This window comes from Rana temporaria, chromosome 10 (assembly GCF_905171775.1).
Source record: "Rana temporaria chromosome 10, aRanTem1.1, whole genome shotgun sequence".
In the NCBI taxonomy this organism is placed as follows: Eukaryota; Metazoa; Chordata; class Amphibia; order Anura; family Ranidae; genus Rana; species Rana temporaria.
The window spans coordinates 12,130,559-12,154,675 of NC_053498.1; the positions used below are offsets into that span (position 1 = coordinate 12,130,559).

The window sequence follows — 24,117 nt, forward strand, 5'->3', positions numbered from 1 at the left end:
CGCATGAAAACCAAAACCACGGATGTTTGTAAATAAATGATATGTAGATAAAATACATTGTATACTACAATTACAAAAAAATCAAAAAGATTTAAAAATTAATCCAATTCCTATATATGTATATATAATCCCCCGCCCTCACCATATAGGCGTGGGCTTGGGCACAAATTGCGCCCATTCAAGATGTAAATTTAAAGCAAAGGGTACAAATTTCCTGGACCAATCATATCACTACATAATTAAATTGTACATGATAGAAATCATTAAAAATTTTAAAAAATCTACTCAACTAATAATCTGTAATAAAACAATTCAAATCAAATTCTACATTGAGCCCATTGGGCACTAAAGAGCGCATTTCATGTATCCACTTGGATTCACTTTTACTAAGTTCGCGAACTTTATGGCTGCCTCTCCAGTGAGGGTTGTATTTCTCAATGGCCCAAAACTTCAAATATTTGGGATCTTTGTTATGACACAATGCGAAATGACGCGAGACATTGTGATCGGGAAACCCTTTCTCAATGTTTTGGACATGTTCTCTTATGCGTTTCCACATTGGTCTTTTGGTACGCCCTATATATTGGAGTGAGCAAGAACACTGTAGGACATAAACCACGCCTTCTGTTCGGCATGTAATGAGATCTTTGATCTCATATTCTTTTTGGGTCACGTTGGACACAAATTTGGAACATTTGTGTCCATTGAGGTTCGTTTTTTTACAAGCGTAACACCGCTTGCAGGGGAAAAACCCCTTTCCCTGATAGAAAGTTAATTGATTGTGTTTTGTTGGGGGGTCAGGAACATTTTTCGCTACCAAGTCCCTTAGGGTAGGGGCTCTTCTGTATACTATCTTCGGAATACTTGGCAGCATACCTTGTAACTGCCTGTCATCTTGTAGTATAGGCCAATGTGTTCTAAATATCTTTTCCAACTTTTTGTGTTGAACACTATAGTTAAAGCGGGGGTTCACCCTTAGAGGGCACTTTTTCCCCTTAGATTCCTGCTCGTTTTCTCTAGGGGAATCGGCTATTTGTTTTAAAATATGTGCAGTACTTACCCGTTTACGAGATGCATCCTCTCCGTCGCTTCCGGGTATGGGCTGCGGGAATGGGCGTTCCTTCTTGATTGACAGTCTTCCGAGAGGCTTCCGACGGTCGCATCCATCGCGTCACGATTTTCCGAAAGAAGCCGAACGTCGGTGCGCAGGCGCAGTATAGAGCCGCACCGACGTTCGGCTTCTTTCGGCTACGAGTGACGCGATGGATGCGACCGTCGGAAGCCTCTCGGAAGACTGTCAATCAAGAAGGAACGCCCGCTCCCGAAGACCCATACCCGGAAGCGACGGAAGAAGATGCAGCTCGAAAACGGGTAAGTACTGCTCATATTTTAATACAAATAGCCGATTCCCCTAGACCGAACGAGCAGGAATCTAAGGGGAGAAATAAAAAAATTTAAGAAATGGGTGAACTCCCGCTTTAATAATAATGGGTAATTCCATTCCAACTCCATTATTTTTGATCTTATCCTGTATGAGAGATTCTCTGGATGTATCATATACTTTTGAGATTTGAGTTTGTATGAAATCTTCATCGTACCCCTTATTCACAAATTTCTTTCCCAGCATATTAGCTTGTTCCAAAAAGACATTGGGGTCAGAACAATTTCTCCGGATTCTTATCATTTGCCCTTTGGGGATGTTGATCAACCAGGGATCATGATGACAGCTATCTGTTGGTATATAGCTGTTTCTTTCTACCGGTTTGAAATACGTTTTTGTAGTTATTTTTTGGGGTTCCAAAGTGATTTCCAAATCCAGAAATTGAATCGATTTATCACTAATTTCATATGTAAGCTTGATGTTCTTCTGATTCTGGTTCAATTTATCAAGGAATTGTGTAAGGGAGGCCTCATCCCCACTCCAGATGATGATGCAATCATCTATGTATCTTCTGTACAAAACTAGGTGATGCGGCATATTTTCATAAACAGCCGTTTCCTCCCATTCGGACATAAACACATTTGCGACACTTGGCGCATATTTTGCGCCCATCCCTATTCCATTTAATTGCCGATAAAAATCAGACTTGTACCAGAAATAATTGTGCTGAAGGCCATAGGCCAAACGCCTCAAGACAAACCGTTTCTGTTTGGAAATTAAAAGACCATGCTTATTTAACCACTTAAGGACCGCCTCATGTACATATACGTCAGCAGAATGGCACAGGCAGGCACATGTACGTATATATACGTGCCCTGCTTGACGTGGGTCGGGGGTCCGATCGGGACCCCCCCCCGTACATGCGGCGGTCCCCGTGGCTTCAGGAGCGATCCGGGACGACGGCGCGGCTATTCGTTTATAGCCGCTCCGTCGCGATCGCTCCCCGGAGCTGAAGAACGGGGAGAGCCGTATGTAAACACGGCTTCCCCGTGCTTCACTGTGTCGGCGCATCGATCGCGTCATTCCCTTTATAGGGAAGACACGATCGATGATGTCATTCCTACAGCCACACCCCCCTACACTAGTAAACACACACAAAGTAAACCCTAACTCCTACAGCGCCCCCTGTGGTTAACTCCCAAACTGCAAACTGTCATTTTCACAATAAAGAATGCAATTTAAATGCATTTTTTGCTGTGAAAATGACAATGGTCCCAAAAATGTGTCAAAATTGTCCGAAGTGTCCGCCATAATGTCGCAGTCACGAAAAAAATCGCTGATCGCCGCCATTAGTAGTAAAAAAAAAAAAAAAAATGCAAAAAAACTATCCCCTATTTTGTAAACACTATAAATTTTGCGCAAACCAACCGATAAACGATTATTGCGTTTTTTTTTACCAAAAATAGGTAGAAGAATACGTATCGGCCTAAACTGAGGAAAAAAAAATGTTATATATGTTTTTGGGGGATATTTATTATAGCAAAAAGTAAAAAAATATAGCATTTTTTTCAAAATTGTCGCTCTATTTTTGTTTATAGCGCAAAAAATAAAAACCGCAGAGGTGATCAAATACCACCAAAAGAAAGCTCTATTTGTGGGGAAAAAAAGACGCCAATTTTGTTTGGGAGCCACGTCGCACGACCGCGCAATTGTCTGTTAAAGCGACGCAGTCCCGAACTGTAAAAACCCCTTGGGTCTTTAGGCAGCATTTTGGTCCGGGGCTTAAGTGGTTAAAGCCCACTTAGTTGCCCCAATTGCCTCTTCATGATTGATTATAGTGTAAAGTGATGCCACGTCAGCTGTGGCTACCAGATATTTCTCATGTGTATTTATCACTAATTTATCAAGAATCTGAATAAGATGCTTCGTATCTCTCAGATAGGCCCTTGTTAAGGGCACTAGAGGCTGGATAAACTTGTCCACATATTCTCCCAATCGGGAGTTTATTGATTGTATCCCATTTATAATGGGTCTACCCGGTGGTCTAATTGGATCCTTGTGAATTTTGGGTATTGTGTATATAATTGGAACCCTACATACTTCTGGAATAAGGTATTTTTCTTCTCTTTTGTTAAGAATACCTCTTTCTCTTCCTCGATAGATAAGTTCCGAAAGTTCCTCCTTATATTCCCCCGTGGGATTTCCCCTAAGCTTGATATAAGTATTGACATCACTGAGCATTCGGTATTGCATGCCATTGAAGTCAATGCGGAACACATTATTTTCTTTTCTATTGACTTCAATGGGAAAACTTGCTTTGATATGCAAGTACTTTGGATTACGAGCATTCTCCTGGAACGGATTATGCTTGTAATCTGAGGTTCAACTGTACATATATATGTATATATGAAGGTGAATGTGGCAGGAGATTTGAACTTTATCATCAAACCAAGTTTAGATGCTAACCCTATCTCAACAGGAGCACTGATCAAAAATAAATAAAAATACTGAGAGTTTTAACCACTTCCGGACCGCCGTACACCGATATACGTCGGTTGTTTGAAGAGGGATATCTCTGTTATGGCAGGAGCTAGCTACCATAATCCCGTTATCCTCTTCTTCAGCCGGCGGTCCGTGGATTCGCCGCGAGATCACCATTATCCTGTACCCTCCGCCGCTTACTGGAGCCGTCGGCAGCGGTGGAGGCGATCGAGTCCTTCATGTTGCTGGGTATGGAGCTGGGTGAGGGGAAGATGGCCCCCACCCGTCTCCATACCATAGCAGGGCAGAAGTGACGTTACTTCCACCCATAGCTCTTAAAGGACAATTTTTGAAAAAAAAAGATTCTTTTTTTTTTTATTGCATTTTAGTGTAAATATGAGATCTGATGTATTTTTGACCCCCAGATCTCATATTTAAGAGGACCTGTCATGTTTTTTTCTATTACAAGGGATGTTTACATTCCGTGCAATGGGAATAAAGGTGACACAATAATAGGTGGATTCAAATAGACCGCCGCATCTTTGCGGCGGCGTAGCGTAACGTATTTACACTACGCCGCTGTAAGTTAGCAAGGCAAGTACTGTATTCACAGAGTACTTGCCTGCTAAGTTACGGTGGTGTAGCGCAAATGCGGCGGGCGTAAGCGCGCCAAATTCAAATTAGGATGAGGGGGCGTGTTTTATGTTAATGGGGGGTGACCTGACGTGATTGACGTTTTTTACGGACGGCGCATGCGCCGTCCGTGTACATATCTCAGTGTGCATTGCTCCAAAGTACGCCGCAAGGACGTATTGGTTTCGACGTGGACGTAAATTACGCCCAGCCCCATTCACGACTTACGCAAACAACGTAAAATTTTCAAATTTCGACGCGGGAACGATGGCCATACTTAACATTACTAGTCCAGCTAGTTGATGGAATAACTTTACGCCTGAAAATGCCTTACGTAAACGGCGTATCTTTACTGCGACGGGCAAGCGTACGTTCGTGAATTGGCGTATCTAGTGATTTACATATTCTACGCCGACCGCAATTGAAGCGCTACCTAGCAGCCAGCCCAAATATTGCACCCTAAGATAGGACGGCGCAAGCCGTCGTATCTTAGATAGGTTTAAGTGTATCTCTGTTTGAGAATACACTTAAACATAGGTCGGCGCAGATTCCGAGTTAGGTCGGCGTATCTACTGATACGCCGGCCTAACTCTTACTGAATCCAGCTATAAATTTTTTAAAAGAACAGTGTAAAAATTGAAAAAAAGGTAAAATAAATAAGAAAAAAACGTTTTAAAGAAACCAGCTTTTGCGTCAATAGACACAGAATGGCGGACTGCCCCCCCCCCCAGTGCCCAATCTATTCAATCAAGAGCCGAGACAACAGACAGAGAGGAAGAGCGCGTCTCTGGAGAGGGAACGCCAAAGGGGAGTAAAACACTGGGTTGCTGGTCAGTAACAGAAGTTTTTTCACTTTAATGCATAAGATGCATTAAGGTGAAAAAACACGAGGGATTACAAACCCTTTAAAACACACCTAGGGAACACAGTTAACCCCTTGATTGCCCCCTAGTGTCATTTCTTCATTGATCAGTGCATTTTTATAGCACCGATCAATATAATAATGTCACTGGTCCCCAAAAAGTGTAATTTGGGGTCAGATTTGTCCGCCGCAATGTCGCAGCCCCGCAACAATTGCAGACCGCTGCCATTGCTAGTAAAAACAATAAAAAATAAACAAAAGTCCCTAAATCTATCTCATAGTTTGTAGATGTGATAACTTATGCGCAAACCAGCTTTGTTTAGCTGTTTGGTATAGTAACCCAAAAGCGATGGAGTGACATCACTTCCGGTTTACCTGGATGTCAACGGCACCATTTTCAAAAACCTGAAAGCATTCAAAAACAAGGATCTTGGTGTTTTGAATGCTTTTAAGGGCAGATGAGGGATTTGGGACCTTATAGACCCCAGATCTATGCATAAAGAGGACCTGTCACATGCCTATTGCTGTCACAAGGATGTTTGTATTCTTTGTGACAGCAATAAAAGTCATTAAAAAAACAGTTTTAAACCAACTGTGTAAAATTAGAAATTAAAAAATAAATGAATAATAATGAAAAGAAAATGTAAGTGCCCCCACCCCTGTACTTGCGTGCAAAGTCGAACGCATGTGTCGGTCCCACACGTACGCAAACAGCAATCGGCCCACACATGTGAGGCATCGCTAATTTCAGATCATGGGCAGTAATTCTAACACCAGACCTCCTCTTTAAGGCGGAGCTCCACCCTAAAGTGGAACTCCCGCTGATCGGAACCCTCCCCCCCCCCCCCCTCCGGTGTCTCCGTTTTTTTTTTCAAAAATTGGGTCATTTTTTTCTTTTTTTGAATTGAAATTCAAGAAAGGCCATTTTTCACCAACGTACCGTGTGACATAAATGTAGCAAAACCCACCAATTTATTCTAGAGGGCCTCTGCATTCAAAAATATATAATGTTTGGGGGGGTTCTAAGGAACTTTGGCCCAGATTCTCAAAGGGCTTACGACGGCGCAACGCCATTTGGATTGTCTAGAGAGGCCCGGAGTGACAGGACAGAAGAGAAGGAATAACGCAGGGCCGGGCATGACTGGAGCAGAGGATGGGCAACAGAGGGTTAATGGGGAAGGAGGCGGTTTCAGGGGAGTGGTCGTAGGTTAATGTGCAGAGGGGGGAGGAGCCCTATATATAGGGGACGGGGGCGCACATGGCGCATTGCGGGAAGGATTTTACACAGGGAGGCAGGTTTTCCCACCCACCCTCCCCGTTTTGTTGTGTGTTTGGTGTTGTGCGTTTGTTTTCTTTTCTTTCAGGTTCGTTGGAAAGGGTTGTCATGACAGCTGTGGCAGTGTCCTTGGTCTTTGATGGTGACAGTGTCCGCTGAAAAACAGTGCGGGGTAAAAGGGGGTGTCTCCGAGCTGGAGTCGGCTGGAGGCCGGCTATGGTAATGGTACCGCAGTGTGGTGGTGGAAGGAAAGGTTAATGTGGGGTTGCTGTCAAAGACCAATTAGACTGGTGTTAATAAAGTTGTTTGGTAAAAATGTTAATGAATAACGTTTTGGAATTATTTGAAATTATTTAAATTTTGTTAAATATTTAATTTGTGAGTTTTAAATAAAAAAGACTGTTGTGGCCAATTTACTCCAATTTCTGTGTTGCTCTCGTTAATGGGAAAAGGAGGGGGTTTAAAATAAAGGGGGAGGGAAAAAGGTGAAGAGAAGGTTGGGCTATCTGAGCTGCACTAGTCATGTCTTGTCTCTGATGAACCTTGAACTCTTTGCTGATTTAAGCCATGTCTTCTGCTTTATTTTAGTAAATAACCTCCATAGTGGTTAGTGAAATGTTGCTTGCAAACTGCCAGTTGAACTTCTTCTTGTGCTCGTATTAAAAGCATGACTTACCTGGGCTCTACTTCCATTTCCAAATTCCCCAGGAACACTCATCTTGGCCTTTTGGCTATGATCAATTGTAGTATCTGTTCTTATCAGTTGCCAAAGGATGCGCTGAAGCACCTCCCAAGCGGAGAGGGTGGATGCAAATCCAATGGCATCATTGCACCTGGAAGGACAGTTTCGGTAGGGGCTGGTGGATTACTATGCTCCGACTGAGATCGGAGGTAGGCCATCAGTGGAGTCTGAGCCGTCTGGAAGGGTGCTTCTGGTGAGGATGGGTGGCTGCACTTGGTCTGGCTTTTTTTGCCGAGTCTTATTCTGGCCTTCTGGCTGGCGTCGGTGTAAGTGCTGTCTCTGCTGAAGATCCTGTGTGAGGAGCTGGTGGAGCCCTGTATTGAGACAGGGTGAGGCCATGCAAATCCGCCGGGTTGAGGGGTTCATAGAAGGGCTAGTACCGGGTTGCTGTACGAGAGATGGCTTCTCCGAGAAAACCTGGAAGGGGCTCTCTCCCGGCGGGATGGAGGGCTGCACTGACCAGGTTGGGGGGCCAGATAGGAACTTGAAAGCCTATGGTGCATGTGCCCCTGGAGTGGCAGTCCAGGGGTACCTGAAAACCACTGTGAGTGAGGGTCACTTTGGTTCGAAGGTACCAGAATCACGCTTTTTTTTTAAGCACCTGCCTCCTGGGCTGGGCCTTTTGGCTGGGACCGGAGGAATTTTTTATTCCTGGCCGGAGGGCCTGGCCATTGTGTTGCACAATGGCCACCTTTTCACTCTCCTCTTCACTATCCCTCTCCCCACTTTATTTTATTTATTCCTTTGTTTGTCACTTTTTGTATTTTTATGTTTGTACACGGTTTTGCACTGTGACTGGTTGGGTGTAGGTCCTAGGGCCTGCCCTGAAAGTCTTGGGGGGGGGTGGACATGGCCTTCTGGCTTAGTTTGCCCTCTTTCATGGGGTCTCCCTTCAGGGGAGCCCCACCTAGTACTTGGGGGGGTTCTGTTTCGGCAGACCCCCCAAAGAATGGGGTCCGTCTGGATTCGGCCAGATGGACAAAAGTGTAAGTACCCTTTATCCCTGTCAGGAGCCTAACCCCCCGGGCTGTAGCTTCCTGATGACGCATTAAGTTGCGAAATGCATAGAGGCTGCAGGACCATTGCCAGCTCGTCATGTCCAGTCTGAGTATAACAAGGCTGGGAACGCAGGCGACAAAGTGAGGCATCACATGTGCGGACCTGGACACACTCGTACATTTGTATACTCCTATTTACAGCTGGATTAGCTCAGTGCCGGCTCCCAGGCACTTTTACATGTGAGTGGAATAACTATATGTGTTTTAATCATAAATACATTTTTTGATATACTACACCATGATAGTCTTTTATGTGTTACATGAGTGGACATAGAACGAGACTACAGCCTAAGCATTGGGAGTGATTGCTGATAACCCTGAGAGAGGGAGTGGTTATCCATATGAACCAAAGGCAGATTTCTGGGTCCATCTGGTGAGTGGCCATTTTATCCGGTGATGGTGTAGGCACTATTTGCGGTGAAGGTGGAAACATAGCTGGGCATCACTGCAAGAAATTATCTATTAACCACTTCCCGACCTCCTCATGTACATTTACGTCGGCAGAATGGCACGGACAGGCACAATCCCGTACCTGTATGTGCCTGCCTAGACGTGGGTGGGGGGTCCGATCGGGACCCCCCCCCGGTACATGCGGAGGTCGGGTCCGCTCGGGGAGCGATCCGGGACGACGGCGCGGCTATTCGTTTCTAGCCGCCCCCTCACGATCGGCTTCCCCGTGCTTCACTGTGGCGGCGCATCGATCGAGTGATCCCTTTTATTAGAGAGACTCGATCGATGATGTCAGTCCTACAGCCACACCCCCCTACACTAGTAAACACATACACAGTGATCCCTAAATGTTACAGCGCCCCCTGTGTTTAACTCCCAAACTGCAACTGTCATTTTCACAATAAACAATGCAATTTAAATGCATTTTTTGCTGTGAAAATGATAATGGTCCCAAAAATGTGTCAAAATTGTCCGAAGTGTCCGCCATAATGTCGTAGTCACGAAAAAAATTGCTGATCGCCGCCATTACTAGTAAAAAAAATAAAAAAAATAAAAATGCAAAAAAACTATCCCCTATTTTGTAAACGCTATAAATTTTGCGCAAACCAACCGATAAACGCTTATTGCGATTTTTTTTACCAAAAATAGGTAGAAGAATACGTATCGGCCTAAACTGAGGAAAAAAATTTTTTAGATATGTTTTTGGGGGATATTTATTACAGCAAAAAGTAAAAAATATTGCATTTTTTTCAAAATTGTCGCTCTATTTTTGTTTATAGCGCAAAAAATAAAAACCGCAGAGGTGATCAAATACCACCAAAAGAAAGCTCTATTTGTGGGGAAAAAAGGACGCCAATTTTGTTTGGGAGCCACGTCGCACGACCGCGCAATTGTCTGTTAAAGCGATGCAGTCCCGAACTGTAAAAAAACCCTTGGGTCTTTAGCCAGCATATTGGTCCGGGGCTTAAGTGGTTAAGGACTTTCTTAGCACATATACATATATATTTTTTATTTATATATATATATATATTTTTTCGTATATAATACATTTTTCTTGCTTTCTTGGGGCACATTCAATCTGTGGATTGTAATAGTAGCATATTTGAATTTTTTGGGGATTTATTTCACATTTTTTTGATGGATTGAGAAATTCATGTGTTATAGTTTGGCACAGGGCACTGTATTGGTATTTATTGCACACTATTTGTTGATTGTTTGCACATCAATTAATAATCATAGACACATGTACATACTTTTTATTTTTTGAGTAACAAGTTCACAGGATCAGTCGTGGTAAAATGTTTACATAAATATAAGTTAGCGCAATACACTTCACAAATACACAAAAGCACCGATCTCCCTGTATAACTTTGAATAAAGCACCTGACAGCCGCAGGAGGGAGAGGAGGAGGATCGGCTATCAGAAAAGCTATAAAGGCAGATCGGTGCTTTTAACTGCCCCCACAGCTGCACCGATCACCTTAGAGCAGTGATGGCGAACCTTGGCACCCCAGACGTTTTGGAACTACATTTACCATGATGCTCATGCACTCTGCAGTGTAGTTGAGCATCATGGGAAATGTAGTTCCAAAACATCTGGGGTGCCAAGGTTCGCCATCACTGCCTTAGAGGCTGCCTGGCTCCCCTGCTGAGCTTGAGGATGCCCAACAGGTATCAGATTAGGCATCGGAGCATTTGCACGGGTACCGATACTCATGCAAATGCTTGGTATCGGCATCGGTGCAACCCTAATTACAATGAAAAAAAAAAACATGAAAATAAAATCAATCTAATACCTCTAATATTTTTAATTTATACTGTGTTCAGCAAAGCATTATGTATTGTGGTTATCATAAAAAGGGTCATTTAAAAAAAAATGTAACTACTGACTGAAGGTTTAAAAAAGAAATCTGTCTGCCCCATAAATCTTTTTGTTTCTGTATCTACTCTAGGGACCATTTTTTAGTCATTCCAGATCAATAACTTTAACAACAAAATACAAATCACAGCCGGGAGGTAGAAGCCTTTTTGGAGACCAATACTTCCACTAGTGCAGATAAATTTAACCTCCATGGACACTCCTTCGGCACTACTGGATTCGCTGCCAAGATTGCAGATGCTTTTTGTGGCACAACCACGCATTGCTATTGATGCTGGTTTCGGTCCTGTAAAAAAAAAAAATACATTGAAAAGTTGGGGAAATTTTAATTTTCAAACAAATAAAAAAATAAATAAACTATAATGGCAATTTCATCTCAATTACACCAAAACATATAGACATGTTTTTTTAAAAATTGGCCTCCTTTTCAAAACCAGGCGCCCCTTCCATAGACTCCCATGTTAAACGTCAGTCTAGTCATGGGCACAGTGGGGCATGGACACAGTGAGGCATGGGCACAGTGAGGCATGGACACAGTGAGGCATGGGCACAGTGAGGCATGGACACAGTGAGGCATGGGCACAGTGAGGCATGGACACAGTGAGGCATGAGCACAGTGAGGCATGGACACAGTGAGGCATGAGCACAGTGAGGCATGGGCACAGTGAGGCATGGGCACAGTGAGGCATGGGCACAGTGAGGCAATCACATTGACACAGTGAGGTAAAGTGAGGCATGCAGATGGACACCCTAGTCTTATACTCGAGTCAATACGTTTTCCCATTTTTTTGTGGTAAAATTAGGTGCCTCGGCTTATATTCAGGCCTGCTTATACTCGAGTATATACGGTAATTCATTTTTAGTATTCAAAGCAATCTCCCCTATCCCTCCACGTCTGTGCTTTATTTTGCTGAGAAATCACTTTGAAAGCCATCCCCTGGCATATCAGGCCGTGGCCATGTTGGGTAAGGGCAGTGGATTTATATAACATTTACTTCAATCAATCAATTACCTAATTCCAACGCTGTATCCTGGCCTAGGCCAACAAGGCCCAGGCCTAGGGCAGCACATTGCACGGAAAGTGTCCCCTCTGGCTTGCGCTTCACTGTTGGTGTAACACAAGCTGCTTCTAATTTTGACTGTCCTATCATCTTGGACCACAAACCTTCCTCACTGTGCTATATGTTTTCTGCTGCACCATTGGCATGGTTATATCTTCTTAGTCCTCTCCATAAAATTATCAGAAATTTGTGCTTAACCAGTTCCCGACCCCCGCATGTACATATACGTCCACAATATGGCACGTACAGGCACATGGGCGTACACGTACGTCCTCGCCTATTAGCGGGTGGGGGGTCCGATCGGGACCCCCCCCGCTACATGCGGAGGTCGGGTCCGCTCGGGGAGCGATCCGGGACCACGGCGCGGCTATTTGTTTATAGCCGCTCCGTCGCGATCGCTCCCCGGAGCTGAAGAACGGGGAGAGCCGTGTGTAAACACGGCTTCCCCGTCCTTCACTATGGCGGCGCATCGATCGCGTCATTCCCTTTATAGGGAAGACACGATCGATGACGTCATTCCTACAGCCACACCCCCAAACAGTTGTAAACACATACTAGGTGCACCCTAACTCCTACAGCGCCGCCTGTGGTTAACTCCCAAACTGCAACTGTCATTTTCACAATAAAGAATGCAATTTAAATGCATTTTTTGCTGTGAAAATGACAATGGTCCCAAAAATGTGTCAAAATTGTCCGAAGTGTCCGCCATAATGTCGCAGTCACGAAAAAAATTGCTGATCGCCGCCATTAGTAGTAAAAAAAAAATAAAAAATAAAAATGCAATAAAACTATCCCCTATTTTGTAAACACTATAAATTTTGCGCAAACCAATCGATAAACGCTTATTGCGATTTTTTTTACTAAAAATAGGTAGAAGAATACGTATCGGCCTAAACTGAGGAAAAAAAATGTTTTTATATATGTTTTTGGGGGATATTTATTACAGCAAAAAGTAAAAAATATTGCTTTTTTTTCAAAATTGTCGCTCTATTTTTGTTTATAGCGCAAAAACTAAAAACCGCAGATGTGATCAAATACCACCAAAAGAAAGCTCTATTTGTGGGGAAAAAAGGACGCCAATTTTGTTTGGGAGCCACGTCGCACGACCGCGCAATTGTCTGTTAAAGCGACGCAGTCCCGAACTGTAAAAACACCTTGGGTCTTTAGGCTGCATATTGGTCCGGGGCTTAAGTGGTTAAAGTAAAACTATAGGCAACACTTTTTTGTTTTTCATTTTGCATAGAGTAAGGGAGGGTTATAGCCCCTGTCAGTTTATTTTTTACTATCCCTGTCCCATTGCAGAGATTTCAATTCACTTCCTGCCCCATAGCCAAACAGGAAGTGAGAGGAAATCTGTGCAAATTAAAGGAATCCATTCCCCCCCCCCCCCAGGGCCCTCAGAACTAGTGTCCCCACTCAAAAATTTCAGGACAGGTCTTAAACATAAAGGGGTGTGGCCTTGACAGGAAGGGGTGGGTCATATTTAAATTAGGGGGTGCTCAAGTTTAGTCAGGCCTAGGGCAGCACAAAACCTAAATACACTACTGCCTAATTCCATACAGATTACTTAGCACCACAAAATGATACTTGGTTCTGTTTTCTCTAAAATAGGTGGTACTGGGAGGTGGGTATGGGGTGGAAACAAGGGACTGGGCTTGGAGGTGGGGAGGGGGGGCAGAGACAAGGGGTAACTTGGTAGAGGAGAGTTTCTTTACCTATTCTCTGAGAAGAAAAGCCCTGAGCATAATGCATAATATCACCACAATTTGCTGTAATGCAAGAGTACACATGGGCCCACAAGGATAAATGACTGTGGCTCTGTCTGTAATACTGACCTGATACTTTTGTGGTCTGGAGAAGACACATGTTCTCATCCCCCGTACACTGCATCGTATCTGAAGTGTAACACCAGGTGGAATCAGATATGCAGGATCGACACGTCAATCCATTGGATCCGGAGCTGTCCCTTGGCACTAAGGTAAAAACATAACATGGATGTAATGGCATGAGATTAAAGAGCACCTACATTTTAGTAATTAATAAAGAGTCAACATGCTTGGTCCTTCCAACAATAAAGCTCTCCCCGTTCTTCAGCTCCTGTGACCCGATTGCGGGACGCGGGTCCCGCGGTCACGGAGCTTTGGACCGGGTCGCGAGCGCGCCACCGGTGGTGCACTCACGACCCACAGCTGGGCTCTTAAAGCGGACGTATATATACGTCCCTGTGCCCAGCCGTGCCATTCTGCTGACGTATATGGTCGTCCGGCGGTCCTTAAGTGGGTAAATTGTAAAGCACTGCACAAACTGTTGTCACTATATAAACCATGTATAATAATAACAATAAATATAAAAACAAATATAAAAATAATTTCATAATTTTAAATCATCATTGCTTAAAGCGGTTCTCCACCCTAAAGTGGAGTCCCGCTGATCGGAACCCTCCCCCCCTCCGGTGTCACATTTGACACCTTTCAGGGGGGAGGGGGGTGCAGATACCTGTCTAAAGACAGGTATTTGCACCCACTTCCGGCCCGGCATTCACGGGCAAAAGACGGGCATTCCATCACTTCCCGTCACCCCCCCCCCCCCCCCCGTTGTGTGCTGGGAACACTCGGCTCCCAGCACACAGCGGGAGCCAATCGGCGGGCGCGACTCGCGCATGCGCCGTAGGGAACCGGGCAGTGAAGCCGCAGCGCTTCACTTCCTGGTTCCCTCAGCGTGGATGGCGGGGGGAGCAGCAGAGAGACGAGCGATCGCTCGTCCTCTGCTGCGATCGGCGCTGGACTCCAGGACAGGTAAGTGTCCTTATATTAAAAGTCAGCAGCTGCAGTATTTGTAGCTGCTGGCTTTTAATATGTTTTTCCCATGGCACATCCGCTTTAAGCTGCATGTTTATTTCAATAGTTATGACTTTTATTTATAATATTTATGATTTTTCTTATATTTGCATTTGTTTTGTAGCCCTGATGTCTGTTGGGCCCTCAAAATGCATTGGATGTTTCTGCTGATTTTATCAATAAAACTTTGGAATCTTTGATGTGTGCTTGGCACTCACATTGGGCTGTATATACAAGGACTTTATTGTGTAGAAGAGCTGTGCAAATCTCAGAACAGGATGAACAGGAATACAAATTATTTGGAAGGTAAAACAACCACAGACGTGCATTTTGTTTTTTATATAAAGGCAGCAGACAGAGTAACTTACGGGAAGGAAAAGTCGGGGTGCATTGATCAGTTTTACAGCAGGTTGTACCCATCTTCATTCTTACATTGTTAGGAAGGCTCATACTTCCTGTCTTGTCACACTTGTCCTGAGGTACACATGACATTGTGTATGATTTTGAAACACGGATACCTACAAGTGAACAAAATGTATCATTCTCTGCAATTAAAATAAACAAAAGTTTAATGTGAAACAGAAAAGGAAACCCCCCAGTTTATAGCAAGCTTTTAGAAAATTTAGAGTAAGGTACACATGGGAGAACTTTGCAAAGAACAGACATGGGCCGAACGTCCCCTGGTTCGGATTGCGGCAGAACTTTCGAAAATCTTAACTATTCGGAACCGAATAAGGATCCCCATTGAACTCTATGGGATCCGAACTGGAAAAAAATCAAAAGAGCTCATTTTGACAGCTTATACAGTATGCAAGTAATGTGAAAACGTAGGAACCCATGAGTAAGTCGCGTGCCTGTGACGTAACGCGTAGGGAGGAGCCTGCGATCGAATCCGAGTGCATTGGATCGAGCTGAGGAAACAGCACACTGAGCGGCGTTTTCATGCTTTACTGAAAGCGGGGATTCGTGAGTGCATATGTCAATGCTCTGATTACATTTTTGATCTGTCATCGAATATTGCGCAATGAGGTTTTTCTCTTTTCTTTCATGCAATCCCTGTCTGTGAGTGCCTGTATCATCTGATCACAGCGGTGGAGGGCTGGATTAGCATTCAGATTGATGAGAGTGATTTTTCCCTGCATGGAATCCTGCTAATCACTGTGCACTAATTAAGGACATATTAGTAATTCACAGTTTATGGAGTGTTCTCCCTGATTAGTTTTCTTTGTACGTTTTATCACCTTTTAAGTTAATATTAGCGCATCTATATTTTATATGTTATACAGTATGCAAGTAATTGGGCATACAATGGTTATGGGGGTCTGGGTTCTGCCCTGGGGGACATGATGTATCATTGAACACAAAGCTTGTAAAAAACACAATTTTTAAATGAGCAGTGATTTACTGACGCTGAACCACCTCAATACCGGGCACCCCCTTCCTGCCCAAGCCATTTTTTAGCTTTCAGCGCTGTCGCACTTTGAATGACAATTGCACGGTCATGCAACACTGTACCCGTATACATTTTTATAATTTTCCCCCACAAATAGAGCTTTCTTTTGGTGGTATTTGATAACCTCTGCGTTTTTTATTTCTTGCGCTAAAAACAAAAGAAGAGTGACAAGTTTGAAAAAAAAAAACACAATATTTGCTTTGTAACCAACACTCCTAACTGACTAAATACATTAGGTGGGGCAGTTGCATCCTCCATCCCGATAAATAGGGTGTCAGGTGGTATTCCTCCTCCACTCTAAGCATATTGCATGCCCCCATTTCTCCATGATCCACTGTGAATTACCAATTATTTAACCACTTTCATACCGGGCACGTATACACCTTCCCGCCCAAGCCAATTTTCAGCTTTCAGCACTGTCGCACTTTGAATGGCAATTGCGCGGTCATGCTACACTGTACCCAAACAAAACTGGCGTCCTTTTTTCCCACAAATAGAGCTTTCTTTTGGTGGTATTTGATCACCTCTGCAATTTTTTTTTGTGCGCAACAACTAAAAAAAGACTGAAAATTTTGAAAAAAAATATGTTTTTATTTTTTTCTGTTAATTTTTTTGTAAATAAGTACGTTTTCTTTCAATTACGGGCACTGATATGGCGGCACTGATGGGCACCGATGAGATGGCACTGATGGGCATCGATGAGGTAGTACTGACGGGCACAGATGAGGTGGCACTGATTGGCGGCGCTTGTATGCGGCACTGATGGGCACACATAGGCGGCACTGATGGGCACACATAGGCGGCACTGATGGGCACACATAGGCGGCACTGATGGGCACACATAGGCGGCACTGATGGGCACTCATGGGCGGCACTGATGGGCACTGATGGGCGGCACTGGGCACTCATAGGCGGCACAAATGGGCACTCATGGGCAGCACTTATGGGTGGCACTGATGGCTACTTATGGGTGGCACAGATGGGCACTGATAGGTGGGCACTGGGCATGGATGGGCACTGTGGGGTGGCACTGATGGACACTGTAGGGTGGCACTGATGGACAATGTGGGGTGGCACTGATGGACACTGGGGCGGCACTGATTTAGCTATGTTGCCAGTCAGTGCCCATTTGTGGGCACTGATTGGCATCTTTTTTTTTTTAATGCTTTTTTTTTTTTTTTTTTTACAGACTTTTTTTTTTTTTTTTACAGACTTTTTTTTTTTTTTTGCCCACCCTGGTGGTCCAGGGTGGGCTTCCCTGGTGGTCCATGTGGCGATCCGAGGGGGGGCTGCGCTGATAAACAATCAGCGCAAGCCCCCCCTGTCAGGAGAGCCGCAGATCGGCTTTCCTCTACTCGCGTCTGTCAGACGTGAGTGAGGAAGAGCCGACAACGGCTTTTCCTGTTTACATCGTGAACAGCCGTGATTCGACACGGCTGATCACGTGGTAAAGAGTCTCCGTGAGAGACTCTTTACCGAGATCGGTGTTGCGGGGTGTCAGACTGACACCCCGCAACAACGATCGCCGCGATGCGCGCCCCCGGGGGCGCGCAGCGGCTCAGAATCCTGAGGACGTCATATGACGTCCGGTCAGGATCAGACAACCACTTTGCCGCCGTCAATATGTCATTGGCGGGCGGCAAGTGGTTAATCTATTACTTGGAGAGGACAGGTCCAGCCACCAGCTCCCCATCCCCGGGGGGCTCCCCGCAGACTAGATGTCATAATAATATTCACACTTAGTTGTTTTTTGGGGTTTATTCCAGTTAGCGATATTTATCACATGGCATCACAGCTGCGTGTCGCGATTAGGCGTCCGGAGGTCCAGTTTTAAATGTACATGTCTTGTCATATTATGTGTTTGTCCTTGCCAGTTTACCGCCTGATTTGTGATATGCCCACCAGGTGGAACTTGACTTGAGCAATCACTTTAGGCATCAATAAATCACTGCTCATTTAACCACTTAAGGACCACCTAACGCCGATATACGTCGGCAGAATGGCACGGCTGGGCACAGGCACGTACAGGTACGTCGCCTTTAAGAGCCCAGCCGTGGGTTGTGCGCGCGCGACTCGGTCCGAAGCTCTGTGACCGCGCCCGCAGGACCCGCGGACCCGATCACCGCCAGTGTCCCGCGATCGGTCACAGGAGCTGAAGAACGGGGAGAGCTGTGTGTAAACAAACCTTCCCCGTTCTTCACTGTGGCAATGTCACTGATCGTGTGTTCCCTGATATAGGGAACAACGATCACTGACGTCACACATCCAGCCCCGCCCCCCTACAGTTAGAAACACACATGAGGTCACACTTAACCCCTTCAGCGTCCCCTAGTGGTTAACTCCTAAACTGCCATTGTAATTTTCACAGTAATCAGTGCATTTTTATAGCACTTTTCGCTGTGAAAATGACAATGGTCCCAAAAATGTGTCAAAATTGTCCGATGTGTCCGCCATAATAAAGATTGTCTCTGGACAGCCGCACTCTGAACAAATTGTAGCCTTTTATTAAAAGAAGGACAGCACTACAAGTCACAGCAAAATAAAATAAAACCTGACTGCTGACCATTTGCTTACTGGGCACATATACCCCCTTCCTGCCAAGGCGAAATTTCAGCTTTCAGCACTGCGACGATTTTAAATTAAAATTGCGCGGTCGTGCGACGTGCATCCCAAACAAAATTGATGTCCTTTTTTTCCCACAAATAGAGCTTTCTTTTGGTGGTATTTGATAACCTCTGCGGTTTTTATTTTTTGCGCTATAAACAAAAAAATGCGACAATTTTGAAAAAAAAAAATATTTTTTACTTTTTGCTATAATAAATATACAATTTAAAAAAAAAAAAAAACTATTTTTTTTCTCAGTTTAGGCCGATACGTATTCTACATATTTTTGGTAAAAAAAAAAATCGCAATAAGCGTATAGTGATTGGTTTGCGCAAAAGTTATAGTGACTACAAAATAGGGGATAGAATTCTGACATTTTTTTTTATTCTTTTTTTTTTTACTAGTAATACGGTGATCTGCGAATTTTGTCAGGACTGCGATATTGCGGCGGACACATCGGACACTTTTGACAAATTTTTGGGACCATTCACATTTATACAGCGATCAGTGCTATAAAAATGCACTGATTACTGTATAAATGTGACTGGCAGGGAAGGGGTTAACACTAGGGGGATGAGGAAGGGGTTAAATGTGTATCCTGGGTGTGTTCTAACTGTGTGTGGAGGGGGGGTGACTGGGGTAGGTGACCGATGCTGTGTCCCTATGTACAAGGGACACAACATCTGTCTCCTCTCCCTGGCTCTGTCATTGCCGATCGCGGGTATCTAGCGGACATCGCGGCCGCCAGGCACGCGCATCGGCATCTCGGGGATGCGCCGGGTATGCCGGCGCGCGCCCCCCAGTGGCCGGAGGACCTGAGGACGCCATATGACGTCCTCCTGGATTTACAGAGTTCGAAAGTTAAGGTGCGAACCGACCAGGGGGTCGTTCGGCCCATCCCTATTAAAAACTTCTTGTCATCCAGATCTGCTTTAGGGAGTGAATATTGACTGGTATTATTGGGCTATTGTATTTTGTGCATTGCGATACTGTTTCGCTTTTTGGAAGACATTATTGAACGTGAGTGTGTTATTCAGACACTGTGCATGTAAAACAGAAAAAACAGACATCTCTGGAATAATAAAGGATCCAGTGTCCTCTGATGTGAACTGACACTTGTGAAACTTTAACAAAAAATATACATAGATTACATTTTTTTTTTTTTAAACTTACCCAGAGCCCAGCTTTCTGCGTATCCAGCTCCACACAGAGAGCCAGAAGGACAAGTCTCACTGGGGCCGGTACATGAGTCCGATATAGAAGAAGAACACTTCGTACAAGAGAGCGAGTATCCTAAAGAGAGAGAAAACAGGACAGGATCAGCATCAAACATCGCAGTCACATTTTATCAAATTGAGAACCTCACTGATCATCCATTTTCCAACCATTATTTTCCAGTGTGGATTTAAAGCAGCGATCTCCAAACTATGACCCTCCAGCTGCTGCGGAACTACGCGTCCCATGAGGCATTGTAAAACGCTGACGTTCACAGACATGACTAGGCATGATGGGAATTGTAGTTCCTGAACAACTGAAGGGCCGTAGTTTGAAGGTTTTACCCCCTTCCTGACCGGGCCATTTTTTTGTGATACGGCACTGCCTCGCTTTAACTGACAATTGCGGTCGTGCGACGCTGTACAAATAAAATTGACGTTCTTTTTTTCCCACAAATAGAGATTTCTTTTGATGGTATTTGATCACCTCTGCAGTTTTTATTGTTTGAGCTATAAACAAAAAGGAGTGACAATTTTAAATAAAAAACAATATTTTTGACATTCTGCTATAAAACATATTGGGCCGGATTCAGGTAGAATTGCCCATTATTTACGGAGGCGCAGGGCAAAGTTTTTGCCCTGCGCCCCCGCAAATTTGCTCCGCTGCCCTTGATTCACGGAGCAGAAGCTCTGTGAATTGCGCGGGCGCGCCGGCAAAATGCCCGGCGCTAGAGCACGCAATTTAATTGATCCCGTAGATCGTAGCGCGCATGCTCCGTCTCGAAACTTTCCCGACGTGCATTGCGGCAAATGACGTCGCAAGGACGTCATTTGCTTCAAAGTGAACGTGAATGGCGTCCAGCGCCAGTCACGATTCACTTACGCAAAGTACGTAAAATTCGAATTTCGCGACGCGGGAACGACGGGTATACGTAACATGGGCTGCCCCTGCTAATAGCAGGGGCAGCCTTGCGCGAAAACCGCCGTACGGAAATTTGCAATTTGCATACTATACACTAAGCACAACGTGAACGCCACCTAGCGTCCACCGCAAGAATGCAGCCTAAGATATGCGGGCATAAGAGCCTTATGCCGCGCAGATCTTAGGCTGCAGTCGGCGTAACAAGGTTCCTGAATCAGGAGCACTCGTTACGCCGGGGCAAGTAAGCAATTGCGCTGTGTAACCTATGGTTACACAGGCGCAATTGCTTCTTGAATCCACCCCATTGTTTTCATGAATTTAGGCCAATATGTATTCTGCTACATATTCTTGGTAAGAAAAAATCCCAATAAGTGTTTATTGATTGATTTGTGCAAACATTATGGTGTCTACAAACTATGGATTAGAGTTATGGCTTAAGGCTTCATTCACGCTTTTTTTGATGCATTTTGCATTTTGCAGAAATGCAGGTAAATTTTTTAACATGGTTTCCTATGGAACTATCAGCCCTGGTTCACACTGGGCTGCCGGAGTGAAGCCGTGCGAGTTCAGCTGAACTCGCACGGCTTCACTCCCGCTGGCAGTCCCGATTTCGGCCGCGATTTAAGAGACATCTGTGCAGGTTTCTGCACAGATGTCTATGTAAATTGCGGCCCGAAATCGCAAAAAGTAGTACAGGAACTACTTTTTGAAATCGGTGCAGCGCCGCAGATGCGGCGTCGCACCGATTAGGACGGTGTCATTGCCGACAATTGCCGCCGATTTGAGATGCGATTTCACATGTGAAATCGCATCTCAAATCGAAGCAAATCGTACCCAGTGTGAACCTGGGCTCAATGCTTTTTTGTGCCTCTGTGTTTTTGGAAAGGGTCAGGGACTTTTTTTCCTGAAAAAAGCAGCGTTTTGCATGCAATAGAATTCAATGGACCTGCATCCAAAACGCAAGTACCGCGATTTTGCCGCGATTTGCGTTTTGCTTTTTTTTTTACCTGTTTATAGCTGGTTGTTAAAGGAAATGCAAAAAAAATAAAAAATTACTGGCTAAAAAAAAAAAATTACGTTTTGCGTTTTTTTTTTTTAGCCAGTAATTCTTTTTTTACATTTCCTTTAACAGCCAGCTATAAACATGTTAAAAAAAAACGCAAACCGCGGCAAAACGCTGCTTTTTGCAGGAAAAAAAGTCCCTGACCCTTTCCAAAAATGCAGAGTCACAAAAAAGCATTGATGTGAACATGTTCCATAGGAAACCATGTTAAAAAAACGTCCCTGCTTTTCTGCAAAATGCACCAAAAAACGCATTAGTGTGAATGGAGCCTCATGGTGGGGATCTGCAAATTTTTGTTGGACTGCAACATTGCGGCGGACGAATCTGACACCTAACTGGCACTTTTCGGGGACCGGTGACAACAATACAGTGATCAGTGTTAAAAAAAAATATCATTGATCCCTGTATAAATGACACTGGCAGAGAAGGGGGTAACACCAGGGGCGATCCAACAGTTAAAGGGGTAGTAAAGGAAAAACATTTTTCCCCTAAATAGCTTCCTTTACCTTAATGCAGTCCTTCTTCACTTACCTCATCCTTCCATTTTGCTTTTAAATGTCCTTATTTCTTCTGAGAAATCCTCACTTCCTGTTCTTCTGTCTGTAACTCCACACAGTAATGCGAGGCTTTCTCCCTGGTGTGGAGTGTCGTGCTCGCCCCCTCCCTTGGACTACAGGAGAGTCAGGACGCCCACTAACACACAGCTCCTATCTGCAAAGTAGAGAGTGTCCTGACTTGCCTGCTCGCCCCCTCCCGCCTCAAGAGGCTTTCTCCACACCAGCGAGAAAGCCTCACATGGTCTCCACATATACTCTTAAAGGTGAACTAAGGGCAAATGTATTTACATTTTGTATTGCGGAAGGGAGGGATTTAACCCCTGTCAGTTTTTCTTTAGCCATCTGTGCCTCATTGGGGAAATTTCCCTTCAATCCCAATCTCATAGCCGTAAAATAAAGTGAGAGGAAATCCCTCCAAAGTGAAGAAATACCTGGTTCTTATTTTGGAGCTAAATGTAGCATTTTGTATACTTGGGCCCAGATTCAGGTAGGAGATACGACAGTGTATCTCCATATACGCTGTCTTATCTCTGAGTGTGAGGGGTCATATCTTAACTGCATATTTACGCTGGCCGCTAGGGGCGTGTACGCTGATTTACGCCTAGAATATGTAAATCAGCTAGATACACCTATTCACGAACGTACGCCCGGCCGTCGCAGTACAGATACGCCGTTTACGTTAGGCTTTTTCCAGCGTAAAGTTACCCCTGCTATATGGACGTCGGGCCAGCGTCAAATTTTCCGTCGATTACGCCGTTTGCGTAAGTCGTTCGCGAATAGGGCTGTGCGTCATTTACGTTCACGTCTAAAGCATCGGCTTTTTGCGGGTTAATTTGGAGCATGCGCACTGGGATACTTTCACAGACGGCGCATGCGCCGTTTCGTAAAAAGCGTCATTTACGTGGGGTCACAATAAATTATCATAAAACACGCCCACATGTTCCACATTTGAATTAGGTGGGCTTACGCCGGCCTATTTACGCTACGCCGCCGCAACTTTGCTTTGAGAATACTGCACTTGCCTGTCAAAGTTGCGGAGGGGTAGCGTAATAGGATACGTTACGCCCGCTCACAAATACGCGCTCCCTACGTGAATCTGGCCCTTAGTTCCCAGGCCCTGAGTCTTGGAGTGCTTTGAAGGACCAATGTCCATTTACTTCTTGTTGAAATCTCTGACCTTCTAAAATTGTCTAAATCACTTCAGATAGCTTTGCTTTACATTATTATTGATCCCCATTATTTATTTAAAAAAACGCATTTATTGTTTAAAATAAAATAAAATGGCGCATTCTTTTAAAGACATTTGTGAATTGTTAAGATTAAAAAGCTCTTACCAGATGTCACCAAAGCCGAGAGCACACCGAGAATTTTGAGAAGTGATGCCATTTGTGGGAGTCTGCTATATCTCTAAGTTGGCACAAGAGTGAACTGGCTGAGTGTGCTGGACGGCCGTTTTATGTTGTTTGATTTATGGGCGTAGGCATTTGCATGAAGTGAACATGCATAAAAATTCTGTGCCACAAAAACGGATTAGGTTTCGTTTCTTTTCTTTGAGTCGATTTACAATAAATGCCAAGTTTGAAGGATAAATGAAACTATAAAATGTTTCACTCACTTTCAAATTCCTGAGATGGCAAATGGGCC

General features: G+C 44.4%; 1 protein-coding gene and 1 pseudogene across 1 annotated transcript; one reads left to right on the top strand and one right to left on the bottom strand.

Annotated features, from left to right (window-relative positions):
- The first annotated feature begins 7,343 nt into the window (after positions 1-7,343).
- On the top strand, positions 7,344-7,453 carry LOC120916612 (annotated as a pseudogene).
- A 3,054-nt stretch (positions 7,454-10,507) lies between these two features.
- LOC120916326 (phospholipase A2 inhibitor and Ly6/PLAUR domain-containing protein-like) lies at positions 10,508-23,908 on the bottom strand. The gene is made up of 5 exons (XM_040327232.1): positions 23,808-23,908; positions 19,891-20,010; positions 15,029-15,178; positions 13,659-13,796; positions 10,508-11,048 (listed from the first exon to the last, which is right to left on the bottom strand). The coding sequence occupies exons 1-5, from the start codon at positions 23,857-23,859 to the stop codon at positions 10,846-10,848; spliced, it is 663 nt and encodes a 220-aa protein (XP_040183166.1). The 5' UTR covers positions 23,860-23,908; the 3' UTR covers positions 10,508-10,845.
- Between the last annotated feature and the right edge of the window lie 209 nt (positions 23,909-24,117).